Raw genomic sequence first — 19,120 nt, 5'->3', positions numbered from 1 at the left:
TATGTATTTCTGGACTAAAGTCTTAGAAAAACTTTCCGCTATCTTGGACTGTAGGATATCTCCAAACTTGTATTTGCTAGGTGACCTAACAACAACTGACTTACCACATAAACAATTTCAATCTACACTTGTAGCCCTTACTATCGCTAAAAAAACAATTCTTGTTAACTGGAAAAATAAACAAACTCGGAATATCGGCCAATGGTCTAACCTCCTCATAAATCACATTTTAATGGAAAAAATATCGGCCTCAAATAAAAAACAAATATCAAAATTCATAGAAATATGGTCTACGTATATAGAATATTTTAACCTAATTCTGGTTATTTAATTCTGCCTGTTAGCGAGAGCCACCACATCGTGATAACTAACATTGATGTCTCTGCATTTGGCAGTTTGTAACTAATGGTTGTGTTTTTATAGTCAGAACCCAGTTGCTGACAACAGGATCGAGCAGATTCACCTCCAATGGGCACTAAGGGCTAATATTCGGATTCACTGCATGCCAGGGGACTAACTCTACAGGTGCTGTCCCCCTCTGGCTGGGCGTGGGCGGGTCTGCCCCTCTGTTGGCTGCTGGGTGGCGGCTGCGTCTTGGTCGTTCCCTGGGTCTCGTGGGGGGTGCTGTGTTGCGGGGCTCTCCCTGGTGTTCGGGGCGGCGCCGCCCCGGCGCGGTCCGTCGCTCTGGGCCCGGCGACGCGGTTCGGGGCCTGTGGGCGGCCGGGGTGCCCCGTCTCCGCTCTGCAGCTCCCCTCCAATTTTAATGCACCACACAACTGGGGGGGGGGGGGGGGATAGGTTGGGGCAGGCCGCAGTATGGAGCAGTGCTGTGGTCCCCCCATCTCCCCTTCTGCCCCTGGTGTTCTGTCCCTCCGCGTGGTGGGGGGTGGGGTGGGCGCGGATGCCCTCTCCGCCCCGCTGCCCGGCCCCTCTTCGGCGCCGATGCCTGGGTGCGGTGTGTCTCTGGGGGTCGGGGGCTGTCGGTTGGTGGGGGTGGGGGCGGGGGGCGAGGGCGGCTTGGTTGGGGGGGTGGTGGTGGTGTGGGTGCTGGGGTGGGGGGTGTCTGGGGATTTGGGGACCTGGGGGCGGTTGGGGCTGGGTTGGGGTGGATGGGGGGCGGGGGGGTCGTGGGGGGAGCGGGGGTGGTGGGCCGGTGGGGTGCCTGGTGGGCCTGCAGTGCCCCGTCCTGCTTCGTTGGGTTGGGGGCGCGGGCCGCGTTGGGGTGGGGGGCGCTCCTGCTCCTGGGTTTGCTCTCCGGCCGGTGGCCCCTGCGGGGCCCGGGGGTCGTCCTTTGGCGCTGCCGCGGCCTGGGGGGCCCTGAGGTGTTGCGCTTGCTCTGTCCTGGCGGGGGTCGACGGCTCCCCTCTTTGGTGGAGATTTTCATGCATGCCAGATCCACCACACCAGCATCTATCGAAACTCAGACACAATCTGTTTCTCCCTCAGGTCATTGAATCGGTGGAGGCTGGTGTCTGTGGATCTCACTCTGCTTCGTCTGTCCTTTCTACCTTTCCTGAGTTTCTCCTTTGGGCCCTTGAGGTCTCCCTGATTTGTTGGAATTTAGATGTCTCTGGGGTTGGTGAAGGACTCTGGTTAGTGGCCCGGTGGGTGGTGTCTGGTCGGTGCTGGGCTTCGCTTTTCTTTGGTCCCTCTTCGGGTCTCCTGGCGGCCCCACGACAAGTGTTCGGTTTAGGTGAACGGTATGGGATTTTTTTTTTTTTACACGCACGCACGCACGCACACACACACGCACACACACACGCACAAACACACATTCCCATACAAAAAAAAAAAAAAGGGAGAACAATGATGATGACATGTCAAATGATCAATACTGAGCTCTCCCAAAGAAAAGAAAAAAAAAACTGAATATATCCCCCCCCAGTACATATTCTTGGAGGTCTGGATGAAAGAGGTCTCCAGATCTGGACCACAGTCCGCCATTTTGTGACCCCTGCTCTATAGCAATTATATCTTTGGTCTCTTCAGCACTAGCTAGCAAGTGGTACCAAGTAGCATGCAGGCTAACACATTCAAGATGTTTGCCACAATGACTATTTATTATAATATAAAGACCCTGTAAAGCGACAAAAATATGTATGCCACAACCCACAGAAGAGTAGTATTAAAAAGTTTTTAAAATTTGAATGAATAAGACAATTTGCCAAGTCGGCATATTGTAAAGTAAGGCTCTAAAATCATGAAAAATGGAAACCACCTTCCACCTGAAGGACTGTGTGGGCTAGGGCTGTCACAGGACAATAAATTTTTTAAATTAAGTTTCCTATCAATTATTCCAACAATTACTCAGGTATAGGCTAACCCTAACCCCGACCCTGCATTATGATTCCTTATGTGTGTAAAAATGTATGTGAAGTTGGTGAACCAATGTCTAATGATTGTGGCAGGTGAAACTATTCATTAAAAATATATTTTAATACATTTTCAACAACATGACGTAGGTAGTTTTATTAATAATAATAATTATGTCAGAAACAGCAAAAATTGTACCTGATAATTAGCATGGGGGTGCCCAAGCATCTGATACTTACTCAAAGAAATGATCCAAGAAAACACAAGTGACACTGATCGCTCAAATTGTATTTTTGTATAATTGGGAGTGTGTGGATTTACTTGATGATCCAAGAAAACACAAGTGACACTGATCGCTCAAATTGTATTTTTGTATAATTGGGAGTGTGTGGATTTACTTAAAAAAAAAAAGTCCAAACACACCTATTGTGTTTTTTCTCTTGTTGGCTGTTTAGATGCTGAGTTTCCCTTTTTAATTAGGTGCTGTGTTCCCTCCTCCATGGGAGATAAAGTATGTGAATGACAGCTGCCATGCTAATTCATTGTCCCAAGCAACTCTGTGGTTGACAGTTACTTGGTTGGCTCAAGACTGTGCAAATGTACGTACCCTGATATGAACCAGAAGGTCATCTTGTCGATGCCAGTGTTCTTGTATTTGTGCTAATGTTGGATTTCTGATGATAATTCTAATCATGTAACCTCACACAGTAAAAGTGTGTGTGTTGGGGGGGACTCTACAAACAGCTGCCAGTGTGGCCCATGAGACCATTGCTGTAAAAAAAAAAAGCAATACAAGTTTAAGGCCTACAGCTGAATTCAGGATGTGAGGCAAAAGTGAGATTGAGTGACAGAGACAGAGCGAGCAGTGTAAAACTGTCTTTAAGAGGATGGGATCCACAGTGATGGAGTGCCCTGATGGCTGATAACGAATGAGACAAGAGGGGGTAAAAGGAGAAAGTGTCCCATTACTCCTCTTTTTGGTCTGAAGCTCTATCTATCCACTCATTTTTAATTTAACCTCTGGAATTCCTGTTTCTTTTCTTTTCTTTCCGTTGGTTGTAATTTTTTGGTTTTCACTCAGAATGAGACCAACAAGACAAGCACAAGCTTATCTTGTTTCCCAGCATGCACAGGGGGTCTATTGTCGATCACCTGGGACTACTTATTGTTGTTGTACATCCATTATTCCCACAAAGACATTCCTTGTAAAATAGGTGCTGGAATATAATAAGGCATTTAAATGACTATAGCCTACCAATTTTCTTGAAAAGATGCACTGTTTCTCATTGTGAGTATCTAATTTGCATATACACACATAACAGGGACTGTGTCAGCGCTTTTTCCAAAATTGATGTTGTCTTAGATATAGTCTTTAACTCTTTGACTGCCAGACGTTTTCAGAAACGGGATGTCGCCAGTGCCAGCCGATTTAAGCATTTTGACTGATCTTTCAAGGTCCACAGAAAATGTTGTGTTTGGACTATGGAAACACACATACTACCAAATGAAAGATTGAACTCTCATCTTTCATCAGAATTTTTTTTTTTGTTTCTACCTTATTCCGTTCTTCAGTAATCAACAATAGAAAATGGTTAGTTTCACCGAAATGCTCTGTTTTGAAACAAAAAGCGGAGAAAAAGAATTTTGTGAAACGATGTTATTTCATGCACTCTAGTGAATTCTACACTTCTTTTTGTCCATGAATGGTGCCACAAACACATTAAATAGTGCTTTACTTCTGTAAAACGCTATCACCAACAAGGAAAAAGTGTTTTTTGATTGCAAAATACGTTTATTTCCATTCAACAGTGTAACAATTTGACAAAACAATTTCGCAAACTATTTACAAATGTGTGCAACTGTGGTACTATTTACAATTATGTGGATGTTTCAAATACAGTTTTTCTTTTTGTAACGCTCCCATGCGTGCAAGGAGACGCAGCAGGATTTGCACAACAGATTAGTTTCACTTGCGATGGCTCCTTTCACGTGCAGACGTTACACTTTCTTGACGGCCTCTTTTTCCGGGCAATAGCAAATAGCAGACTGTACCCACTACTCCGATGAATATGCATTGGACTCGGGGCACTCTTCGTCGTCCGATTGAACGTCCGCCTGAGCGTGCTCGGTTGTGCTCTGCGTTTTCCGGTGTTAGCATCGCTAGCCCGTGAACCTTTATGACGTCGTCATAGCCGCCGCGTCAACGCTTCCAACTTCGGCGTCAACCTCGGAGTCACCATCATCATCATCGATGATGATCATCGTCGTCATCAATGTGCTCTTTAGCGTTGGTCGATGCCTTTCGTCTTTGAAAAAAATTCCCAAGTGTGAGCTGCTTGCAACCGGTCGCCATTGTTCGCTTCTTCAGCCATCTAGCTCCGCCTCACGTCTTCTACTGCCGCGTCAATGCTTCCAACCTCGGAGTCACCATCATCATCATCGATGAAGATCATCGTCGTCATCAATGTGCTCTTTAGCGTTGGTCGATGCTTTTCGTCTTTGAAAAAAACTGCTCCAGCGTGAGCTGCTTGCAACCGGTCTCCATGTTCTCTTCCCTTCCCCAGCCATTGTCCCCTCTAGCTCTGCCTCACGTCTTCTACTGACGCCTACCCAATCTTGTCAAAAGAGAGTCATTGCTGCCATCTAGGGGCCAAAAATAGTCATTAGGCTAACTAGATCTACTTGAAACTTTCACCACAGCTGGCGAAGGCTTTCCTCCACCCGTTTCAAAATTATTATTTTTTTTAAATTGGATGACGTCTTTTAACGTCATTGGCGGCCCTCCGTAGGTTTTTACTTGACGTCTTTTAACGTCCATGGCAGTCAAAGAGTTAATATGTATTTGTGCTATTTATGAATTAAAAAATCTTCTTTTTTTTACATTGCACAATATTGACTGATCAATCAGCTTTAATTACAGACTCATGATCCAGACATATACAACAATACACAAGACACCAAAAATAATCATAAAAAAACAATACAATACTTATTATACAAAACAAACAGGATGGAGCTGGGACTGGTATTGGCGTAGTAATTCAACTTATGTTTGACAAATACCTAATGAATATTTGAAGTTATTTATCAGATATATTTGTTGCTCCACTAATCAACGAACGTGCTCTTTGCTACAATAAAGGGTTCATTTATTTCTACAGTTCTTTTTAACAAAACTCCTAAAAAACACAAATTCAACATGATTTGGTTCTCAAGCTTCAACTGATGAATTCTATTTCCATTCATCTTGATGGGAATGATTGCCAAGACAATGTTAACTTCACCGTTTACTTTACTGACAAGATAGTCAAACATTAACAAAGATTCACTGGTTTCACGAGTACAGATACTGAGTGCAATTATATGTTGTGACGGTACAAGATTGTATGACTTGCTTGATTTTTGGTGACTTAGGACTTGCTTGAATCTTGCGGATTGCGACATGAGACATTACTTGTTCATATTGTATGTGACTTATTCCCACCTCTTCTGATGGCCCTTTTTTTTTACCTATCCGTGTTCTGTACCACTTATCCTTTTCAGGTTCACTGAAGCTGTAGCCAATCCAAGCTGATTGAGCGAAAGGCAAACTACACACTTTACTGGTTGCCACTAAATCATAGAATGTCTTAAGACAATCTCACTACATGGCAGTGACGTGCAGTGAGCTCTATGTTTGGGTAAGCAGGCAGTCGCAAATTGAGACGCACACACCAATGACAAATTTGTGTGTCGGCATGCGAGTGCACAACGTATCCTAGGATGAATTTTAATTTCCCAAAAAAAGAGGACACTCAGCCTGACCTTGAGATACTTGATACTCAGATACAAGATGCCATACAATCATTCTATTTTAACATATGCCTCCTCTGTATGGGTATAAAATAAAACAAAAAATCAATACTCTCGTTTGAAGTCTTACATTTTTTGCTCCGCAATCTTTTTTTTAAAAACTTTTTTTTACTTCGAGCGGGGTCCGTACCCATCGCCTCCAGTGCGGCAGCTCAACACTTGCCATTCAGCTGAAGTTCAGGGCCACCGTCAGCCAGTGCGCTGCCAGCCACAGTAAACGTTGTGCCTTCAGGAGAATAATTTTTGCAGCATTTTTGCCTGCAGGCCAGATGAAGTAATGAGTCATTTTTAATTGAAGTATAAAAATCACCAAATGTTGTTACTTTTAAACCTATAGGTAGTGTAGGCCTTCTGAAATAAAATAAATAATTAAAATAAATAGAAAAAGCCAAACCGTTTCAACTTTCATTTCAGCCTGGGGTAGGCAGTGCCTACCTTGCCTGACCGCACGTCACTGCTACATGGACAAGCTATCATTGAGGTGGAATTAAACCCAGATACTCAGGAGACTGAACCACATAATCTCATCAATTAATGGTTACTCGAGTTACTTACTTGAAACTTAAAACATTTATAGAAAACATTACTTATTGTGTTACAAAATAAATATTTGTGCTTTCAAATATATCTGTTAGCCTATTAACCTCCTACACTTTGGGCAGCAGCAGCTCATCCGTCAAGTTTGGGCTTCAGAACCAGAACCGTTGCAGGGATGCAACTTGCAAGTCTGCTTCCTGACTTGTGTCCATGTGACCTTGGGCAAGTAAATGATCCCACAGCCCAGCTCAAGAGATGCTGCACTGCATGCTTGTGATCTGATTCTGTGTGGGTTACAAAACAATTATACTGTACAGCAGTAGTGTAGTCTCAAATTCCCATTGAGAGATTACGATGAGTATAATTAATTGAATAGGAAAAATATGTATGATAGTTTAGAGTAGCTCACTGTTGGTGTGAAGAACTGAGACGAGGGAAACTATTTTCTTTGTAAAATATATGCGATACAAAATGCAACTTTATATTCGTTTACATATATATTTTTTAAGTTATTCTTCAGTATTTTCAGATTATTGTAAATGCAGAGATTCATTTAGAAAGGGAAATCAGAGGCTGGTTGATGGCTACAGACGATAGCACGTAAAGTGACCGCCAGATCTTTTTTTGGCTCCGACTTTGCATGATGACATTTTAAGGCCTCTCCGCTAAATATAACCACTCATACGGATAGCAATGGCCGGGCGGGATTCTCATTCTAGCAAACTGTAGAAATCAGGCAAGGAGAGGCAAGAAAGGATTTCATGTGCAGGTGCGGTCATGCGAGGACAGGCTTATTGGAAAGTTGGGAACATAGTGTTGGGATTCAGGAAAACACAGTGTGTCTTTGTTTCAGTTGAATTTATATAAAGGTGCTGGTTGCCAGCCTAAAAGTCATAAGTAGGACAGGTGTGGGTGGGCAGCCAGAGAGAAAGACAAATTGAGTGCCCATATGTGCAGTTTCACTCACAGTGTCTCCAAATGAAGTCGCCATTCTTGTGACTGGAGAAGCATCAGCAAAAGTATAACCTTGCTCTGTACACACGCAACCAGAGGTGATGAAAATGGAGCAGCAGTTAGCATCACTGTAACGCTCCCAGCTGTGTTGTAGAGCAGTCAAATCTAAAATGTTTGTCATCTGGATATCTGCCATGATCCAGCAGGATTGACATTCTAACCTACGGTATCATCAGTGTGCACTGGAGAGGAAGTGTGACGTGTTAGCAATACTGAAATATGTTTAGAATGAAGAACGTCTTCATGTTCTCCATGCTTGTGTGTGTTTTCTCCAGATACTCCAGCTTCTTCACATTTCCACAAAACATATGTGGGGGGGGGTTAAATTAAGTCTGCAAATGACACACAAGTGCAAATGTGGCTTCCTCTCTATGTGATTGGCAACCTGTTTAAGGTGTACGTACCTCCCCTCTCGTCAGCTAACATTCCTAATTAGGGCAAACTATGTCTAGTGGTTCATGCTTATGAGACAGGGCAGTAGATGCTTTCCATCTAAAAGCGATATGTCTGATCTGTGGTGACACAACTTCTCATTCTCCCATACATATTTGTAATATTTATCACATTTACATAAAATCAGATTTTTCTTATTTTCTACAAGATTGTGCAAGAATTATTTTTTGTAGAATAATTAGAACTGGCTTCCTCTTTTCGCATGTCGGTCTTGCTAAATACAGTAATCAGACCAGTGGCTGGTCTGCATTTGGGGCAGGAGGGCATAGACCTACCACATCCAGACTAGTTACATCAACCTAAGTTTGCCGTTTAAACAGTCTTGTGGATAAACACATTTTGTTATTGGGCTTTGAGGCACAGATGTGCACCAAATTCTGCAGCTGCAAATGTGTGGCGTGACGAGTAAACACAATTTGTTTATCTACATTGGTGCATCTGGTAATTAGCTATCAAGCAGTTTTTGTTATGAATTTGGGTCTTTGATGGATCAGGATTTCACCAGACCAGCCCTCGAACCAGCCTAAGGACACTACAGCGGCGTGTCTGGGGGATGGTCTTGAACGGTGTCCCCATGATGGCATCTGACGATCTTAACCGCTTGGCCATGTCTGCTGGCCGTCCATGGCCATAAAACAAACTGTATTGTTGATTCTATACCCAAACTAAACAACCATTTTGTTTCCCAACGCATACCGGTAACAAAAGGTTTTGTACAAAACCATTGCAAAACACATAGGTAAGGAAAACACAACTGCTGCTACTACCACTACTACCGGTACTGGTAAACAACAAACACAAACCACTTGAACAATATACTTGCAATTTCTATTACTGGTTACAGTCCAGAGTCAACTCCTGGGCCCAGTATATCAAAACATTCTGAATCAAATTGGTCTGGATAGAGTTAAATGTCAACATTTGGTAAGTGAAATCGGATATGTGATCATGTTTCTAGTAAAGTTTGGCATATGGCCTTGGCAGTGCAGTCCTACCCAGAATCTTGATCAAATGCTGTTCTGGGGCATTTCAAATCTCCAAGGTGGAGATTCGGATAGTTTTGATGCTAAAGATCAGGAGTATCCTGATCCTACTGGAAGGGGGCATCAAGTAAGGATTCAAGGGTGTTATGATGAGTCGACATTCACCTTGTATCCTTGAAACCTCTTATCATGTGTGAGATGTTAGGACACATGATAAATTGTACGATGTACTTAACGCCAGCCGTCAGGCTTGACAGAGGGATACGAGCATTATTCAATTTCCAAGAAAAGATTGATCAGAAATCAAATGCATGGTATTACGCCCCATTCAAAGGACCAGTTGGCGCAACATAAAATTAAGTCACATAGTAATAAAGTGATCAATAAAAGGAGGTTTATTACCTCTCACACACAGGACAAAAGAACAGTCAGTACAACAATTTACACAAGAAAAATAAAACGTTTTTTTCAGTGTAATCAAAGGCCAAAATGACAATGTAAAACATATCGAACTTCCACCAACCAGTCATCTACTGTAAACCGTACTTGAGAGAAAATGGAACCAAAAGATATTCACTCAACTTAACTTCCTATAAAAGAGAACAGGAGGAAAAACTGTTTAAAGAAAATGTCAGCTTACCCTTTTGTTTTGTGCTCTATTTACAGGTAATATATATATATTTTTAAAGTGCTTACCAAATTCTCTTGACTATTAACTAACAGGACACTGTGTGTGAGAGTTAATGGTGTTTTTTTCAAGTGTGCGTCCACAGTGTTTCCCTCAAGGTTGCTGCTATTGTCACCGACATCCTCTTTTTTTTGTACACTAATACGTGCCACAGCATCTTTAGTAACAGACACCTTTTAAAGTTAGCTGATGGCACGATTGTTGTTGTAAGTCTGCTACAGTGGAGTGAGCACTGAGCAGTGCAGGAACATAGGCCTGGTGTGTAGTGCGACGCGTTCTCTTTTGAATTCAACATGTCGAAAACCAAAGCCATGATTACTGATTTGGGGAAAATTACCTGTATTCCACCTTCTTCTTTTCCTTTCGGCTTTTCCCTTCCGGGGTCGCTACAGCGAATCAGTTGTCTCCATCTAACCCTGTCCTCTGCATCCGCTGCTCTCACACCAGCTCAGTGGCCGAGTGGTACAGTGTCCGCCATGAGACTGGGAGGTCGTGGGTTCAATTCCCGGCCGGGTCATACCAAAGACTATAAAAATGGGACCCATTGCCGCTCTGCTTGACACTCAGCATTAAAGGTTAGAATTGGGAGGTTAGAGCACCATATGATTCCCGAGCGCGGCTGCTGCTGCTGCTCACCGCTCCCTCAGGGGATGGGTTAAATGCGGAGAATGAATTTCGCCCCACTTAGGTGGGTGTGACAATCAGTGGATGTTATCTTTTCTTATCTTACACCAACTACCTTCATGTCCTCTTTAACTACATCCATAAACCTCCTATTCGGTCTTCCTCTAGACCTCCTGCCTGGCATTTGGAAACTCAGCAACCTTCTGCCAATATACTCACTATCTCTCCTCTGGATATGTCCAAACCATCTCACTCTGGCCTCTCTGAGTTTATCTCCAAAGCCTCTAACATGTGCTGTCCCTCTGGTGTACTCATATCTCATTCTATCCATCCTGGTCACTCCCAAAGAGAACCTCAGCATCTTCATCTCTGCCACCTCCAACTCTGCCTCCTGTCTCTGCTTCCTGTCTCTTCCTCGGTGGCACTGTCTCCAGACCAAATAACATTGCTGGTCTCACCACAGTTTTATAAACCTTTCCTTTCATTTGAGCTGAAACTCTTCTATCACACATCACACCTGATTTTTGGGCGGCTTTTCTCCGCCCTTGCCTGCACACGCTTCTTCACTTCTTTTCCACACTCTCCATTGCTCTGGGCAGTTGACCCTAAATACTTAAACTCCTCCACCTTCTTGGTCTCTTCTCCCTGTAACCTCACTCTTCCACTTGGGTCCCTCCCATTCACACACAGATACTCCGTCTTGCTACGACTAACCTTAATTCCCCTCCTTTCCAGGGCAAACCTCCACGCCTCTAACTTCTCCTCCACCTGTTTCCTGCTCTCACTACATATCTCAATGCCATCAGCAAACATCATAGTCCATGGTGATTCCTGTCTAACCGCGTCTGTCATCCTGTCCATTACCATAGCGAACAAGAAGGGGCTAAGAGCTGATCTCTGATGTAGTCCCACCTCCACTTTGAACTCCTCCATCACACCTACAGCACACCTCACCACTGTCTTAAAGTCCTCATACATGTCCTGCACCACTTGAACATACTTCTCTGCCACTCCAGACTTCCTCATACAAAACCACAGTTCCTCTCTGGGCAACCTGTCATAAGCTTTCTCCAGATCGTTAAAGACACAATGCAGCTCCTTCTGACTTTCTCTGTACTTCTCTATCAAAATCTTCAAAGCAAATACTGCATCTGTGGTACTCTTTTTTTTTTTTTGGGGGGGGGGGGGTGGGGTTATGAAACCATACTGCTGCTCACAAATGTTCACCTCTGCCCTCAGTATAGCTTCAACTACTCTTTCTCATAGCTTTAATGTGTGGCTTATCAGTTTTATTCCTCTGCCACAACTCTGCACGTCTCCCTTGTTCTTAAAAATGGGCACCTGCACACTTCTCCATTCCTCAGGCATCTTCTTACTATCTAAGATCCTGTTGAACAACCAAGTCAGAAATTCTACTGCTACCTCTCCTAGACACTTCCATACCTCCACAGGTAACCCTAACCCATTAGGACCAAGTGCCTTTACACACTTCATCCTCTTCAATGCCCTTCTCACTTCATCCTTATTAATCTTTGCTACTTCCTGGTCCACAACAGTCACCTCTTTTATTCTTCGTTCTCTCTCATTTTCCTCATTCATCAACTCTTCAAAGTACTCTTTCCATCTTCCCATCACACTACTGGCATCTGTCAATACACTTCTATCCCTATCCTTTATTACCCTAACCTGTTGGACATCCTTCCCTTCGCTGTCTCTTTGCCTTGCCAAACCTGTATAGATCAGTCTCTCCCTCCTTACTGTCCAACCTAGCATACAAGTCATCGTAAACCCCTTGTTTAGCCACTTCTACTTTCACCTTACGCTGCATTTCCTTGTACTCCTTTCTACTTTCTTGAGTCCTCTCAGTGTCCTACTTCTTCTTAGCTAACCTCTTTTTCTGGATCCACTTCTGCACCTCCTCATTCCACCACCAAGCCTCCATATCCCCTTTCCTTCCAGATGACACACCAAGGACTGACCTACCTGTCTCCCTGATCACATCTGCTGTAGTTGTCCAGTCATCTGGAAGCACCTCCTGACCATCCAGAGCCTGTCTCAACTCCTTCCTGAGAGTCATACAGCACTCTTCCTTTTTCAGCTTCCACCATTTCGTCCTCTGCTCTGCCTTTGCCGTCTTTGTCTTCCTCACCACTAGAGTCATCCTACACACTACCATCCTATGTTGTCTGGCTACACTCTCACCTACCACTACTTTAAGTCGCTGATCTCCTTCAGATGACATCGTCTACACAAGATGTAGTCTACCTGTGTACTACTACCTCCACTCTTGTAGGTCACCCTGTGTCCTGCATCTTCTGGAAGAAAATATTCACGACAGCCATTTCCATTCTATATGACGCATACCCACTAACAACATTGATCATCACACCTTCGATTCCTTCAGGCTTAGAGTTAGAGTTAGCCTCCTTCACGATAACTCCTACTCCATTTCTCTTCCTATCCTACACCATGATATAATAACTTGAACCCTGCTCCTAAACTTCTAGCTGTGCTCCGTTTCTACCTGGTCTCCTGAACACACAACCTGTACCCTACACACAGTATGTCCACCTTCCTCCTCTGCATCATGTCAACCAGCTCTCTACCTTTTCCTGTCATAGTTCCAACATTCAAAGTCCCTACTCTCAGTCCTAGACTCTTGGTATTCCTCTTCGACTTCTTCCTACAAACACACCTTTCTCCTTTTCTTCTTCGACCAAGTGTTTCCAACCTCCACCCCCAAAAAGGTTCATCAATGGTTGTATACTTCCGAAGAGAAATGAGAGCCTTCCAAGTTTCTTCTAAGATGAAGACTCTCTATTACATAAAGTTTATTGAATCTGTCTTATCCTTATATAATGCTATTGTGAATTGTCCTAATCATCCACTGATTTGAGCTTTAGCCGTCAGGCCGTCAGGTTTAGGGCTCCTAGGGCAAAAGGCTTCAGGTTTCATTTATCCCCAGTGCAATTGGTTTACTTAATGGCAACTAGCGCTTAGGGTAATCATTCACTCCCAGCCATTTTTACCTAAGCAACCCCCTTCGCTCCCAGCTTTTTTTGCAACATGGCCCTGGTTGATCTCTTATACTCTGCTGCCACCTGCTGGCCGTTTTTTGTAATAACTACTATTGCTTTAAGCTTCAGGTCAGAGGCTGTATCAAAGCCTTCTGTATGCGCTAGCATAAGAAAAATAATATTAAAAAAAACATCTAAATACGTTTTAGGAACAATGGCAATATTTAAATTAGAAACATTTTGGGGAGAAAATTAGTTAATCATGTTCTCAGGTACCATTGCTTACTTTGTATTTGTACATCTGCAATTGTGTTTTTATGGTATTAGCTCTGGACTGAACGTGTCAGCAATCTTGTATACAAACATTTTCTTTTTTGTTGTTGTTTTTGATTGGGTCTGGCTTTTGGTTTTGTCCTCACTGTTGATGTTGTCATTTTAGCACTAGGGGTTGGATAAAGACACTTGAGAAGGTGAAATGTCTTAAAGGGGTCACATGCACTAGTATAAACACTGCAAAACACATGACACGACATGACCACGACATTTCCACTAAAGGTATTTTTTTACTTGAACCCGCGAGGAGCTGTCTTCCAGCCTCTCCTGACTAAAACTATTTACATGACTTCTTGTATAAGTCTAATACAAGTTTGGCAGCACATAATAATTGTAAAAATAAAAATATCAAAAATTTTAAGCAGGCGTCTTTTATATTTAGGTGAAAATGACTGTTTATCACCCATCATTGTGTACCTTGTCCTTTGTGACTTTCTGATCCGCTTAACTAAACAAACAACAATCTTACTAATGACAGGCTTGAGAAAACTCACAAGAAGTACAAATTCATAGCGATGATGAGGAACATGACGGCTGTCAAACGAGCTTCTCTTCCCAATGACAGGAGCACGATTTGAACATCGTGTCTCCTAGCAGCAGCCAATCACACACACACACACACACAGACCCTCACAAGGAGATGACGTCCCACTCCAGTCCCTAATCGAAATTGGCTGGAGCCGTAACACACATTGCACAAATATGGGCCTACCAACCAACCAATTCAAACTTAACTCGAATATTCACTAATTATGCATTTTTCGATCTTTCTTTCTCAGAGGTGATTACCTCTATGTACAGTAGATTTTTTTTTTTTACCCTCTGATTGAGCTAGGTCCGTTAGATCTGCTCCTTTGCTGAAGGGATCTGCAGATTCCTCTGCTGACTGCTTCCTTCCTCACAATATCCACATAGCCATTTAGACATTTGGATGTGTCTCGAAGCGGCACGACTTCTGTACTGACGCTCATCTTGTCGTATTGTGGGAGAGGTTTTTGTGCTTTGCCTCCTCCAAAGTTGATTGGATGAATGTCTCTGTCTCTTCTGACTCACTAGAATCTCTAATGAAGTTTCCAATTCATACAGTCCAGACACACCACTTTCAGAGACTGACTGAGATCTTTCTCCACCAATGCTGTCACTGAACACCACCCTGCGTTATGGCTCAGACACAAAGAAAGATATTAGCCGGGTTATTGAAACAATTTGTTGTCACGAACGATCCTCCAGATCGGGCCTGACATATTTTGCCTGAAGTGACAAAACTCCTTATAGTGTGACATAAACCACAATCAATGATTTTGCATCGGAGAAGCAATACAATGCTAAAATGAAAAGACTAGCATGTTTGATTTTTTTTTGTATACCTGGCTTCAAATGAATGAATGAAAAGCCGTGCCCCGAAGAAATGGGTGAATAATTGACACATTTTCCAGTATTTTTGCTTAACTCTTTGACTGCAAGACGTTTTCAGAAACGGGATGTCGCCAGTGCCAGCCGATTTAAGCATTTTGCCTGATCTTTGAAGGTCCACAGAAAATGTTGTGTTTGTGTTTGTTTCTACCTTATTCCGTTTTTCAGTAATCAACAATAGAAAATGGTTAGTTTCACCGAAATGCTCTGTTTTGAAACAAAAAGCGGAGAAAAAGAGCTTTTTGTGAAACGATGTTATTTCATGCACTCTAGTGAATTCTACACTTCTTTTTGTCCATGAATGATGCCACAAACACCTAAATAGTGCTTTACTTCTGTAAAACACTTACCACCAACAATTAAAAAGTGTTTTTAGATGTAAAATATGTTTATTTCCATTCAACAGTGTAACAATTTGACAAAACAATTTCGCAAACTATTTACAAATGTGTGCAACTGTGGTACTATTTACAATTATGTGGATGTTTCAAATACAGTTTTTCTTTTTGTAACGCTCCCCTGCGTGCAAGGAGAGGGAGCAGGATTTGCACAACAGAGTAGTTTCACTACCGATTGTCCCTTTCGCGTGCAGACGTTATACTTTCTTGACGGCCTTTTTTTCCGGGGAATAGCAAGTAGCAGACTGTACCCACTCCTCCGATGAATATGCATTGGACTCGGGGCACTCTTCGTCGTCCGATTGAACGTCCGCCTGAGCGTGCTCCGCGTTTTCCGGTGTTAGCATCGCTAGCTTGTGAACCTTTATGACGTCGTCATAGCCGCCGCGTCAGCGCTTCCAACTTCGGCGTCAACCTCGGAGTCACCATCATCATCATCGATGGAAAAAAAAAAAAATCATCGATGATGATCATCGTCGTCATCAATGTGCTCTTTAGCGTTGGTCGTCTTTGAAAAAAAATGCTCAAGCGTGAGCTGCTTGCAAACCGGTCGCCATGTTCTCTTCCCTTCCCCAGCCAGTCCCCTCTAGCTCCGCCTCACGTCTTCTACTGACGCCTACCCAATCTTGTCAAAAGAGAGTCATCGCTGCCCTCTAGGGGCCAAAAATAGTCATTAGGCTCACTAGACCTGCTTGAAACTTTCACCACAGCTGGGCAAGGCTTTACTCCACCCGTTTCAAAAAAAAATAAATAAAAAATGGGTGGACGTCTTTTAACGTCTTTGGCGCTCCTCCGTAGGTTTTTGCAGAACCTCATTTAACGTCTTTGGCAGTAAAAGAGTTAATACATTAATTTTATCATGTATTGCTAATTGGGGACCAAAGAATGATGGCTGGAGTAACTCTCCTGAGTGTAATTAAGAACATAAAGACAAAAGAGGATATCTGTCTCACCCATATACTATCTACATCTATGATGAATGTCTTCAAAATCAGCACAATACTTCACCTTTAACAACAGATCAACATGAAATTGTCCAACTAAAGTTATGATTTACACATTTAGCCTTTTTAAAACTTGTCAAATATAATTTATTTCGACATCTGGAAAGTAGGACTGTAGCCTTGTTTTTATTTGAGTGCAGAATGCTACCCTCTGTATTTCTGCAATGACCCAGTTTCAGAACTGAGAAGGATATTTTTAGGTCACTTGTGAGTCAAAGAGGGGTTAACAGATGAATGTAGTTGCAATGAAAGGCTTTATAAATTAGCTATTACATCTTTAAAAAATTTAAGATTTCCGGGGTCAATTGATGTTGATTTGAGGCAATCAATTCACTCTTATCTGCTCTATTTAAAGGAGCAATTTGGACCCACAAAATGATGTTGGATGTTTTTTGCTGAGCTTCTAACTTGATCTAAATCACACTGAGATTTTTTTCTAAGGCAAGTGTAAACGGCCTGAGCTAGTACCTTCAATTGAATATTAAATCTCAGGTCAGTCAATCAATAGCATTTGGGGAGTGGATTAATCTCTGTTTCCTATTTGGATTTGCACACTAGAGAAATGTGGATGGGAGAGGGGGCCTGCTGCATAGACGATGTGCTACTGCAATTTCGTTGAGGTGTTTTCAGGGGGATGAGAGACGCTGAGGGAGAGCTACCGTGAACAATAGGAAATGGGAAGAGAGGGAGAACAGGTTGATGGGAGCTTGTTTGAGCAACTAAGCTGATTTGCAGTCAGAGCATATGTCTCTTGTCTCTTAGTGCATCTCACAGTCTATCCCCCTGTCCTTATCTGCCCTATATTCTGCCTGGAACGCTGCAAAACACCTTCTGTTTATCTAGCAACCTGTGAGTTACAATTATGCTATGATGATATGGTATGATTTATATGAAGAGGATTTTTTTTTCTTTTTATTGTGTTTTTCTGAGCAGTGTCCTGGTTATATTGACGGCAATGACAAAAGGTCCATTTTAAACCATTGTGTGACGAATACCTGGTATTACATTAACTTTTCATTTTCGATTATGAGCAATGGTATTGTTATGCATGGTAGCAGTCAGACTAAAACATGCTATTAGCTTACATCTCAGATGCTAAGTTGCAGTTTTCAAAAATATCCAACCAATAAAATATAAAATAAAGCAATAGTGGTTGACCTCAAATTTATTTCTCTCAATCTTAACAATGTGCTAGTGTGTATTGTACTGCTTGTGCTTTATCTCCATACGGCTAACTGACCCATGTGTTAATTTTAAAATTGTTGCTGTCTGAGCGCATGTATCTGGTTTGATCTGTTTGTGTGCTCTCGCCACCTTAGATGACGTGTTGGCGAAGGATGCTGGCGAGTGTGTGATCTGTCTTGAGGAACTGCAGCAAGGAGACACCATAGCCAGACTGCCGTGCCTCTGTATCTACCACAAAAGGTGAATGCAAAGAGAAAAATAACACCTGTTGCTATTTATCCTAATTATGCTTTAATTTTACTGGCCCGGCCCACTTGACAGCAATTTAGGTTGTGGCCCCTGAACTGCACTGAGTTTACAAGCCTGCTAAATTACACTGTCCTAGCGTATGTACTGTATGTTCAAATATGAAGTAATGTAGCAATTTAAAAAGGTTTTAAACAGTTGTTTTTTGTTACAACATATTGGTAAATAATTACTATAATGTACCCTTTTTGCATCTCCTCCTTTTCACTGCATTGTCTTTAAGATGGTAGTGCATCTTGATTATGTGCTGTATGTGTTGAATTAATTATATTTTTAGGGAAATGTAGATGCTAGTATTTACTCACAGCTTTCAATACATTAATTGCGCATACATTGTCCCATATATAACTTGTTATAAGTTCCTGTAGAGCCACCATTTCACGGTAGGTGTGGTTTTGTGTGTGGCTATGTGTGTATCTTTGCAGCTGTATAGACTCGTGGTTCGAGATTAATCGGTCCTGCCCTGAACACCCATCTGAATGACTGACCACAGGCCCATTGACAATATTGTTCAAGGTGAGGAACACATGTGCACTGTGAATACAAAAGCTGCACTGAATATGTAACCAACACACATAGGTAGACTTTAGCTTTGCATATTATGTCACAGTTCATTTCGCCTGTCCTAACTGCTATATTAACCATGTATCGAAGGAACTCATTAATCAGAACCTATTTTTCATGCTAAGTCACCGCTTCACAACCTCGACATAACGCTACCATGTAAAGTGAAAGCCAAGTACCAACAAACAGCTTCTCAGGGCCTGAGCTCATCTGAGATGGATGACACAAGGTAGTGATGGTAAAATGAAGCTTCATGAAGCACTTGCGATAGTTTCTTACTCTTTGTTTAAAGATGCGGTGGATGTTTAATCAATTTCCATTGGACTAGCCTTTATCTTCAAAACAAGAGTACCATCTAGAGGCAAAGAAATTAATAAATTGCAGTGTGTGGCTCATGAAGCTTCATTTAACCATCACTAAAATCTAAAAGAGTCCT

General features: G+C 42.5%; 1 protein-coding gene across 1 annotated transcript in view; it reads left to right on the top strand.

Annotated features, from left to right (window-relative positions):
* Positions 1-19,120, top strand: part of znrf1 (zinc and ring finger 1) — a 55,010-nt gene that overhangs the window by 33,261 nt on the left and 2,629 nt on the right. The window contains exons 3-4 of the mRNA XM_077567059.1: positions 17,949-18,054; positions 18,546-18,636. Coding sequence (XP_077423185.1) covers positions 17,949-18,054; positions 18,546-18,603 — 164 coding nt within the window. The 3' untranslated portion in view covers positions 18,604-18,636. The remainder of the gene's footprint in view (positions 1-17,948; positions 18,055-18,545; positions 18,637-19,120) is intronic.

Source organism: Vanacampus margaritifer, chromosome 6 (assembly GCF_051991255.1).
Source record: "Vanacampus margaritifer isolate UIUO_Vmar chromosome 6, RoL_Vmar_1.0, whole genome shotgun sequence".
Classification (NCBI taxonomy): Eukaryota; Metazoa; Chordata; class Actinopteri; order Syngnathiformes; family Syngnathidae; genus Vanacampus; species Vanacampus margaritifer.
The sequence above is the reverse complement of the archived record's forward strand: the minus strand, read 5'-3'. Positions and strand labels throughout refer to the sequence as shown.